Below are 11,770 nucleotides of genomic sequence, written 5' to 3' on the forward strand. Positions count from 1 at the left end.
GCTGGGCTGGAGCTCTTGCCAGAGAGATGTAGAGGCCTACTGCTACAGATATGATGTTCGGATGGCAAGGAATAGGGTGGCAGGCCCCATTGGGGATCAGATATCTCTTTTGACAGCACATCTCTTGTATTTCAGTAGCATGCTTGAGGTTTGATCGTGGTGATTGTGTGCCTGGTTGTGTGCTGATGTCTACTCTGCTGTGCTTAGGCAGGAAGCAAACTGTCTTCCTCTGGGCTGTCAGATGCCTACTGAGGGCAGTGTTGTCCTTCCCCTCTGGTTGGGCACAGCATACGCCTCAGGCCTCTTCATAAAGTAATCCATCCCTCCAACGACAAAATAGTTTCCCTTAGTTATTTGTGGAAAAGGCCCTAGTACATCCATGACAGACAATCAGACGCTACTGCAATGGGCCAGAGACTGGCCTGCCGGCCCCTTCCTTCCTGGCCATATCTGAAGTAGTAGGGCTCTGTGGGCCTGAGACTGGTTCTAAGACCTGGGGTGCAGTGTCAGGATGTGATTAGATATAAACCATATGGCCCCCTGGTGGCCCTATCTGAAGCGCCTCAATTTCTAAATCTGATTAGATCTTTAACAAATTTGAAGCTTTTATCATAAAATGCTCAATTGTTATGAAAATATGAGTTAAACTGCCTCACTTAAATGTTAGCAAGAAAGCATGAATGATGAAATTGAGCCCTATTAGTGTTAAACCAGCAGAGGGCAGCAGAACGTAGCTCACTCTGACTCAGCATTTCCTCTTCCCCTGAGTAAAACAGGAGAGGGAAGCAGATCCGACGATACAACAGGCTTGTGCAGCACAGGTGTTATAACGTGAAAGCTATGAACGCCTGACTAGGGTTGGGGAAAAATAGGAAAAGATCCCCATGACACCTCTGGCTACCAGGTTAGCAGAAGTTAGCTGTGCATTAGCAGACATGCGTTCTAGTCACAAAGGAACCCATGCCCCCTCCCATTCTACAGTTTACGCATTGAGGACACATATTTCAGGAGGTTGTGCATTCAGAGGCGCGTCACATTGACAGATTCTAAATTTACTGCTGGCAAACTGGCAATTTAACCCACACCAATGTCAGAGTACAGGACAGGACAGCAGGTTCTGAAAGGGAAGAATGTGCATGGGGATGTTTGGTAGTGCGTGTACGTGTTTGAGATGTGCACATGCCCTTTACTCTTTTCGTCAGGGAGATGTGGTATGCTAAAGTAAACTATTCGAGAATGTCAAGAAAAGGGTAGACCTGAAAAGGGTTGAATACAGACAGAGCAAAAGAGAGAAGAAAGAGAGAGAGAGAGGAGAGAAGAGGGTTGTGTAAGACTGTCTCTGTGTGTGTGTGTGTGTGTTTTCTGCTCTCCACCAAACATTGCCTTCTCATAAACCCCAAACACTTGAGCTGATGAATATTTCATCGGGATTCAGAACTCAGTGACATGTTCCAGCCTGATTCCCCCAAACCCAGGCGATAGCCTCGCGCCCCAGAGCGACACAGCACGCCTGAATGCTCCCCCACTCACAGACACAGTCAGCCTCAGAGTGTCAGTGCTAGCCAAGCATGCTAGTTAATGGGTTAACACTGGAGTCAGTAGACAGACAGAATCGGCTCGGCGTAGGACATCAATCTTTACCTGTCACAGAGCCACACTGCTCTCCCCAAGCCTAATGATCAGCCTCGGCTCCTGAAATGACCAACGTTTAGGACAAAGTGTCAGTCAGGCACGGTATGTTCACTGGGTACATAAGTGGGAGTGATGCCCTATAAAGGTCCCACGGCTCCCACAGGGATGGGTGGGGACTGGGGGAAAGCTGACAGGGGCCGGGGGCCGTGGTGACAGGGAGCGGTTTTGGTAAACCGGTTTCATGAAGCGATACTGAAATAGCACCAGGGGCCCAACTAACCATTCATTGTGTTAAGAGGGCGTCCTCTTTTCTCTCTCTCCCCCCCTCTCTCTCTCTCTTAAACACACACACACACCCACACACACACACCCACACACACACACACACACACACACACACACACACACACACACACAATCACTCCACTGTTCCCAGTTAGAATGAAGACATTGCAGAATTTTCTTGAAGTTCAGTGCACCCCTGAGGCCCAAAGAGTTAAGGAACAAGTAACAGGGAAGGTGGGGCTAAACAATGAGAGAAAGAGAGAATGGCAGAGAGACAACACAGATACCAAGAAGTACTGGAGACACAACTATTAGAATAAGTCCCAAAAAGGAGTTACATTGAGAAGACCAGAGAGCAAAGCAAAGGAGTGGAAAGAAGAGACAGAGAGAACAACAGAGAAGGAGAACTAGGTAGAACAGCTATTTCTAGTAAAAACGACTAGCTAGTTAGTTAGAACAGAGATAGAGAGAGAGACAGAGAGAGAGAGAAAGAGAGAGAAAGAGAGAGAGAGAGACAACAGAGTGCCACCTACTCTAGTTTCTTCCAGTTTGCCTGAGAGTGCGTGTGTGTCTGGCATGCAGGTGCTGCCTGTGTGACTCACCTCCTGTCTGCTTCTGGAGAGCACTGAGGCAGAGGACAGGCCCAGCAGGGACGTCTCGTCCGCCGGGCCCGTGTGAGACGTGTCCACCGAGTCCGTGTCACTAGACTCCACTGGGGTCGTCTCCACAGAAACTCCCTTCTGCTCCGGGATCTGAGCCACCTGGAACCTATCCGTGAAGCAGGGGGATAAGGGAAGAGTTTAAGAGTTGAAGTTTGTCTGTTGCATGTAAACACACACACATGCAATTACACATATCCCTCACACACAGGTAATTACCATGTAGGCTGTTGTGCAGATGGTTACAAGCAGAAGAGTGATCAGTTTCATGGAGGAAGGGAGCTTTCCTAACTTCATAACTACTTATTATGCAATTATACTTGTCCTTTCAACCTTTGATTAATTTATCCAAAACAACGTCTAGTCCACTTAAGGGCATACATTTTGTTTTTCAGGACTTGAGCTTTGTGGGTGATATCGAAATTATGACTTTAGTGTTTCATATGCTGTGTATTGTAACAAATCATTTGTATGATTTGTGAGCTTTGACGCTGATTGAACTGCAATTACACATATCCATCAAACACAGGTAATTACCATGTAGGTTGTTGTGCAGATGGTTACTACCAAAAGAGTGATCTGTTTCATGGAGGGAGGGGGACATCATATACCCAGCATAGTTTAATACCATAAAAGCTATGTAAACTACAGTCTCCTGCTCACTATCATGCAACCAGTGTTATCCCGAGAATCCCCTGAATTACCATTACAGTGTAGAACATAGTGCACTCTCACCTGCCCACAGAGAGGATGGTGACCTCCCTGGGCAGGGGAGTGCTGGCAGGGGGGCTGGAGGTTTTGTGGGTGTTGATATGTGGCGGAATCAGCAGCTCGGGCCACTTCTTCTGGCTACAGCGTGAGCAGCAGGTCCCGGAGCGCGGGGCCAGTCCGTTTATAGTGTGATGGTGCTGATGAGGACACATCTGTGGAAGAGAGTGGAACTGAGCCAGGTTAGGAAGCCCAGCGAACCTGAGCGAGCCATGGAGAGACAGAAAGAGGAGAGGAGGGGAAAAAGACAAAAAAGGGAGGAGTGTTACATCTGATATTCATTTTTCTTCTACTTCCTTTATGCGGAATAACACTGAGTGAGTGCTTTTGACGGGATTATGTTAATGGTAGGACAAGCAGATCTGCTATGGTGCAATGCCCTCCTCATTCCCCCTATCTATTCCTTGCCCCCTCCCTGAATAAAAAGCCAGTCCCACCTGTTCCAATGTAAACCCACATGCTTAGATTCCTGCCGCAGAACCGCCCCCTACCACTGCCTACACCCACTCTGCTCATTGTTCCATTGTGTGGGGCTGAAAGAGCCCACAGGCGTGTGTCAGCTGAATGCGGCTGCCACCCTCGCCTGCCACACAGAAAGGGTCTGGCATTAAAAGATTTCTAGAACTAAGAGCCAACGTGCACTGCCGAGAGCAGCCCTTTGACGGGCAGCAGTGATGAGGGAAGCAAAAAAAAAAAAAAAACGCACGTGCGCGCGCCCACACGGAACGACACGGCGCTGGCACAGTATTTTTCCACTTTGCCACCGGAGAGTGTGCTCAGTCTGCCCTGAGCATCAGGGGAGGTGTGCTTGCAGTGATGCATAGTACACAGGGGCAGCTGGGTAAAGTAGAGTGAGTGTGTCAAGTGTGGTGAGGGAGAATGAATAATGCTCAAGATTGATTGACGGCTGAATCACTGCTACGTAAGCGTAATGATTTCATATAGCTCATCTAGACTAGGGCCTGTTATTTTCTTCCAGAAAAAAAAACCTGTTCAAGTGCAATAAAATGTTCTCATGCATACCGTACATTCTGCACCAATTTGTCAGGGTTTTTCTGCCTGTCAAAGCATATCTCCTTTGAAAGATGGCCGGGTCCCATTTCCCTCAATTTACTGCCTGATAAGAGGACAGCAGAGTGCCTATCTGTACACACCAAGACCTATCATCAACCACAGCACAAGGCACTATATTTTTAAGAAGTCCCTCTTGAACAAAATGTTAGGAGGAGCCAGATTTGTCCCAAACGGTGGCGCATGCAACAACTGTGTCCGTTTAGGCCAGTCTCTGTTTTGAGTGTTTTCCCATGGCTAATAACATTAACCTCACCTACGCACGTGACCTATATGCAGTTCTATACAGCTATCAGGTGACCTAACCTGACCTGAATCTCACCCCATCTAGAGACCCTCTTATCGACCTCTGCAAGTGAGTTATTATTGTGTGTGTGTGTTAACGACAGAGACTGCTCTTACTTGATGGATGAGGCCTTGTTGACAGCCATCTGCTTGCTCTCATACTCCAGCAGAAGCTCCTCCAAGGCAGCAGCATTTTCTAGACGGAAACAATGGAACAGACCAATGAGATCTCAGCTATCGGAGCACAGACATGACAGACACCATGACTGACATATCAGATTCAGTTCCAAGACCAGCAGAGACATCTTACCTTTCTTCTCAGTGATGAGACGCACCAGAACGCTGATGGTGTCTTCATTAGGGTCATCTACAATGTAGGGACAGGCGTTACCTGGAGAAGGACAGATGGCACATTTATGTTGATGATGATGTATATATAATGTATGTTAATGATGATGTATATACTGTATATGTTACAAGAAAAGGATGGCATGATTAAACTGTCAATTCTATATCTACTTATTGCTCTTGGTTCTAGGTCATGCTCTTGAATGCAGCTTTGTTCTGTAAACTAACCAGTGTGGAACACTAAACCAACGGTTATGAGACTCTATATCAGCGGCATGAGATCAGACGAGGCACTCAGAGTCCGGAGAAAGGAATACGTTTGAAACTTGTCTGGGGCACCATGACATGATTCTGCCCTGAACTCAGATCAGGTTCTCTGTCTTTGTGCAGGTTCAGAGTACCGGTTCAGAGCAGATGGGGAGCCCAAGAATAGCTCACTCAGCTCTCTGCTGCACAGAGCACAGTGCAGCACACTGTGGAACGGCAGCCCCTCGCAGCATTGTCATGCTAATCTGCCTGCATCTATTGTCTGCCTGAGACCATTTTCATGACCAAAATCAAATGTGAATATGGGGAAGCACTCACACAAGCGCACTGTCGAAAACAAATTCATATAATCACGCAGTCATTATACAACGTTGTCACATTTGATTTTAGTCTATAACTCCATAAATAACAAAAAGCATCTACTTCCTCTCCACGACATCGTCACATTGAGAGTGACAGCTACACTTCATTGAAACCTTTCTTTGGGAGCATTGTTATTAGGCCTACTTGGCAGATTCAGACAGCTAAGTATAATCAATGCCACTGTCAGCTGTATCCATTCTTTTATAAATTGCCTTCGTAATGGACTTTCAAATAGCTGGCAGAACATTGCTACATTTAGTACAGGCTTCTAATTAAGATCCAGCTCTTTTAATCCTTAATGTCTTTCCCTGCAGTCCAGCTTAGTATGGCATGGCGTTGCAGGGGTGGGGTACCTTAAGAATGGCAGCATGAATAGTGTGGTAACTGGTGGAGGTTAGGGGTAGAGGACAGTGCCTTAGTCTCTTGTGACCAACTGACCATTCTCAAAGCTCAAACGTGCATCCCTGATCACAGAGCCCATTGCTGAAACCTCGCAGAACGTGCTAACACTGCTACAGATAGAACAATACAAACAGTATTCACTTTAGCAAGTTGCTGAGCTAAACAGGTTAATGTTGTATTGGTCTGTTGTTAACTTTAACTCAGCAATACTGTTATGGGAAATTCATCCTGGGGGACCTCTTTAACCAGAGTGTTGCTAGTAATAGATAGCCAAAAGCTATCAAAGCGACATATTGCCTATATCAGGCAGGAACAAACATGAAAACAGAATCACAATATTATTCTGGTTTTTCGATTCATTATTTGCCCTACTTAGGTATTACAATACCTTGCAATATCTTCAGGTATGTTCAACACACAAGATATGCTCCAAAGAGAATTGCTGACTTTTTTTCAGCAGCATTGCTTCACTTTATCAGAATAACCTTAGTTAGACTTGTACAATCTCAACCCATTTTAACTTTCATGCCTTACTTTCTTGTTTCAAAATAAATCAGCCAGACTTTCTTCGTTTGTCCCCTCTATGGCCATGATATAACATACATTAATTGCAAAAGCCACAAAGAAGACTTTGTCCTCTCTATGGCCATGATATAATATCAATGAATCACAAAATCCACAAAGAAGACTTTTTTTTTTTTTTACTATGGGCCACTAAGACTGGGCCACTTGTACGCTTGTGTAACAACTCATCTGTTTGACATTTCAGAATAAGGACGTGGAAAAATGCCAGTGTAAGATGTCTCCCTTAAAAACCCACTTAGGATAGCACCAGTGTAGGAAGCTGCCAGAGCGGAACAGTTACATAAGCCCTTAAAGAAGGTGCCATAAAGCTCCAGTCTCTTTCATGAGGAGGTAAAGATTGACTGTGGTGCTGTGCTGAAGTACAGGGCTCTTTGTGTCCTCTATAGGGACCTGCCTGCTATGTGAGAGCAACTGTGTTGCCAAAAACAGAAAGAACATAAATGGCGCCTGGAGAACACAAGAAAGTGTAAGGGGTGTCGTGCTGACCCTGAGCACAAGCCTATTGCGATGATGGTATCTTTTCCACCTATTCCCTTTTCTCTCTCCCTGCCTTTTTTGCTGTATTCCTGTATCTCCCATGATGGGCTTCTCCTCAGCTCTTGTACTTCTTGTGAAACTCATCTTTCTAAAAGATTTCTCTTCTTTCACCTCACTGCCCTCTCATTTCCTCTCCACTCTCACTCTCCTCGGTTGCTAGGGAGCAGCCCCCTCCGCGCAGAGCTCTTGCACTGTGTCTTCCAGCTTGCAGTAGCGAGCACTGCAGACGATCTCCTCACGCGAACCCCCGGCCCAGTCACTCTCAGAGTCCTGAACGTCCTCAGATTCGCAAGGGAGCTCTGCCCTCTCCACCGGCCTCAGCAGACCCCATGGGTCCTGCCCATTTGCACTGCAACAACCTCCAAATCCACACTAAGGCATTCAAGCCTGCTATCCTGACTAGCAAAGTCACTAGAGACATAAATATTCAAACAATGCAGCAAATCATTCTGCTATTTCATGCTTGGTTGAGGAGGGACTGATTTCTATAGTTAGTTTGGTTTGGGATTTGTGTGTATCAGTGAGAAGGGGATGCTCTACATGTGTGAATGAGTTGTGTTGTCCCTCACAATGTAAACCCTTACTGTTCAAAGTCTACATCAAGTGATGACTGTGGGGTAGGGTTGAAAGGTCAAGGATGCATTTAGGAGAGACCTTCAGCGGCATGAGATGATGCTTGTTATTGGCATAGAAACCTCTGCGTGCAAACAGTCTGGCCACAGTAACCCCAGATCACAACACCTCAGGGATGACCACACACGGCCGCCGCGGCCTAATTGAATTATTGATCTGGGAGACTAGAGACGGACGGGGTGTCGGGTTGCTGGCTGCGCAAAGAGGAAGGTAAGAGGAGGTGGAGGGGAGTGCGAGGGACCTGAACCTAGTTGTGAGAGTTTTATTTCACAACATGACGGTTACCAGAGACTAGAATGACAGTGGATAGAGTGCGGAGCTACAGAATCGCAGGCGTCTTCAGTAGATCTGAACAGATAGTAGTCGGACTTAACACCACTGTTGATTCTAATTAAAACGGTCGCTCTCCAAACGAAACACTGGCAATATACTACGGCTCACCGTGGCCACAGCAACTTTATACTGTGTAGGTAAGTCAGTTCTATCCTCCTGCAAATACAGGAACACACAATGGGACTTTCGTCTCTTGGTAGCTGCAGATTTACAATGGCATTCACCTGATATAAAGCAATTGTACATGCTGTTCTGCTCCCACACAAAGTCACAAAGGGAATAATATTTTCCCCCACCTCAAAGGGAATATAAGCCTCTCTTCTGTGGGCCTTGTGGTTCAGACAGTGGGTGTGCCAGGAAGAGACCCATCCGAGAGTAATCTCGGTTAACCACACACAGATCTATCCCACCCTCTAGGTCAAGAACATGCTGTATGAAGAGCAACTATAGAGCACAGTGGCTTTGTCTCCAGAGACAGACCCTGCCCTGCATTCCCAAACAGACCCTACCTACTAGGGGTGGAGTGTTTGTGTGTGCCTGATCTGGGACCTGTGGTGTTTATTTAGATGTATATTTTTCGTCCTTATACTTCCTGAAAAGTTTACTTTTGACAGGGTAAAGAGGGTGCTGCCTTGCTATTTTGCACAATATTATATATGTATGTATGGATTTGTATGTCCCTATGTGTGTGTGTGTGGGTACATACTTTCTTTCTGGGGTGTGGCAGTCTCCTCGCTGCCGCCCTCCTTCTCGGCAGTGCATCGGTAGCCCTTCTTCTTCAGGAGGTTACAGATGAGGATCCCCAGCAGGCCCATGATGCAGAAGATGGGCACCAGCGCAAACACCGCATATTCCGTGGTCTTCTCCTCCGGGCCGCGCACGTTTGTGGCGTTCGCTGCCGCCATGCCCGAGCCCCGGGTGGAGCTCTTCCCCACCGTCCGCGGCACACGCACCAGCCGCTCTGCCACCGCTAGGACACAGAGGGAAAGAAATACAGAGAGAGAAAGAAAATGAGAGAGAGAGTGATAATAAGAAAGCTTTACAAACTCTACACCATCCACCACTAACCTATGGAATGGCAAATGGGTTTCCATGTCCACAGAGGAAATGAGATAACGCAGTGTGTCCACACAGAGTAAAGGTAAATACTTACTCCTCGCACAGGCATACAGGGTGGAGGCCCTCTGTGCTGCAGCTGGGTGGAACCTGGATGTAGAAGAAACCATCCGGTGTTAAAAACACACATTTCACACCCTCCAGGCACAGGCCCATTAAGTATAAAAATAAAATACATTTAGAGGTTGATGGGAGTAGAATTTACGAGCGCCGCAGTAAAGTGTTTTAACAATGGGCAAATTATTTCTCCCCCGTTGAGCGCACATGGTCTGTAACTGCTTACGTGAACGGTGAGTGAAGTTTTGGAAAACATGGTGAAAGGGGTCCTTACCCAGGCAGGCAGCCTCCACACACCGTGTCCATGGCTGAGGTGCCGAGAGCCACCACCTTTCTGTGAAGAAACCAACAGGAGCTGTGGGGGCGACACTGATTGGCGTTGTGGGTGTTGGAAAAGGTGCCCGCCGGGCAGGCTTGGCACCCCACCACCACAGGTCCCTCAACTTCCACACAAGCCTGATGATTAAGAAAGGAGAGCACGTTCAACTTTAGAAGACTGTGAAATAAAAATACAACTACATGTCAAAAGGACATAAACAATACACAAAACTGCAGTTGACATAAGAGACCACAGAGTGTGGTCTGTACTCATTCTAAAATGTCTTGCTTGGTTTGATATATTTGTGCAACATATAGTGTGTAAACTAAGTAAACTCAGAGACTCTGAGACAAGTGGGTGCCATTGCAGAACATTGACAATACATGAAAAGAGATGGGTGTGACTGCTCAGAGACCATGGCTAGGATGATGTTAACACAGAGGCGTGGACTCTACTACTATATAAACTCAAACGAGTGTGGAGCTCTCATGTTCATGGTGGCTGCGGTTGGTTGAGGGTGAAGTTTAGGAGGCAGGTTGTGGGTGGTGTCTCTCACCTTGGTGGGCTCTTCTCCTGCTGGGCACTGCTGACACACGCAGCCCTCGCCCTCGCCACACTGTGCTGCCAGCGCCCCCCATAGACCCAGCAGCTGATGGGACAATACACACATACACCCAGGGTTACCATGGAGGACATACTGGCATCTTCATAGACATGTTCAAAGATACCACAAACATACATAACAACACACACACTCACATGTATAGACTGCCAGTCACCAACACAAACAGTCACAGACTGAAACACACCCAAAAACACAATACACATCCCCGCGGACTTTGGTTACGGGGGCTGATTGGAATCGATTCCAAGTGTCAACCTGGCCCACCCTCTCAATCAGTCAGCAAGGCCCTGGAGGATGTGCTCCGGGGGCTCATCCAGTGCCAGGCCTCGACTCATGAGGCACTCGCATGCCTCCGCTGCTAACCCATTAGACTGAGGGATGGGATGGGGCAGGGTGGGGTGGGGAGCCGGGGGCGTTGAAAGGGAGCGGAGGAGGGGAGGAGGGGGATCTGCGGCACAGTTATCAGGATGAAAGCGGAACATCGCCTTGGCTCGGAACCCCCAGGCCTGTTGCAGCAGCCAGCAACAGCTCCAATGCGTCAAAACCCCGGCGCTCGTTTCATTTGTTCATGCTCACAAATGGCTGGCAACACTTGAAAGCAGAACACACTGTGTGTCTATGTTGGTTTCGGCTTTTTAAAGGATGGGTGTAAATCAATATGTGTCATACATTGCAGTTGCTGAAGGAATGATGCATTAAGCCATTATTAAATGCTATGTTGTGTCTAAGTATGACATTTTCCTGAGGAAATTACACGTTTTTATAAAAGAGTCTAATTCAGTGTTACGCTGTCGTTACATTACAGACTCAATAGTCCGGTTGCTAAAACACACAAGAGTGGGAGGGAGGGGCAGGCAGATATTGAGGGATGCTGCTGCTCTCGGAGGGAGAGAGGAGACTCTGGTACCACAGTCCTCAGCCAATCTGCAGGGACCCATTAATCACTGCTGATAATGACTCCTTTGGCACGCATGCACGCATGCACGCATACACACACACACACACACACACACACACACACACACACACACACACACTGACTTACGACAAGAAGGAAGGGAGCTGAACAGCAGAGGTGGTTCCTCATCATCTTCAAGATATTCTTCTATAAACATATGATCTGTAAAACAGAGCGACAGACAGAGAGGAAAAAAACTGTGAGGTGAGTTGAGGACACGCTCAGTGAGTAAAACCACGATGAAAGACACACCACAGATTGAAGGACATAAAAGTTCCCCTAAACCCTCTGTACTGGCACGACTTGAACCGCCTCTCTCACCTGGAGGGGAAACTTGCCACTGCTTGCCACTGCTCCCAAACCTCAAACGCACCGGTGGGGAAAACAATGCAGCCAAACAGGTAAACAGCGTTTACCGTAAATGACTGGCTGTAAATTAGTGACTCCAACATGTTTTGTAACTGTGTGGCCACAATAGTGTAAAAATAGAGCTATGGGCCGGTGGTTTTCAGGATTTGCGCTCTTTG

The 11,770-nt window shown here is 47.2% G+C and overlaps 1 protein-coding gene across 1 annotated transcript; it reads right to left on the reverse strand.

Annotated features, from left to right (window-relative positions):
* Positions 1-1,644: 1,644 nt before the first annotated feature.
* Positions 1,645-11,375, reverse strand: relt (RELT TNF receptor; the record flags this gene model as incomplete). The annotated part of the gene is made up of 10 exons (XM_080844754.1): positions 1,645-1,692; positions 2,520-2,685; positions 3,312-3,545; positions 4,818-4,896; positions 5,011-5,091; positions 8,875-9,138; positions 9,322-9,374; positions 9,616-9,797; positions 10,217-10,309; positions 11,331-11,375. 10 exons carry the CDS (start codon positions 11,373-11,375, stop codon positions 1,645-1,647), a joined length of 1,245 nt encoding a protein of 414 aa, XP_080700880.1.
* Positions 11,376-11,770: the final 395 nt, after the last annotated feature.

Source organism: Sprattus sprattus (genome assembly GCF_963457725.1).
Source record: "Sprattus sprattus genome assembly, chromosome: 9".
NCBI lineage: Eukaryota > Metazoa > Chordata > Actinopteri > Clupeiformes > Clupeidae > Sprattus > Sprattus sprattus.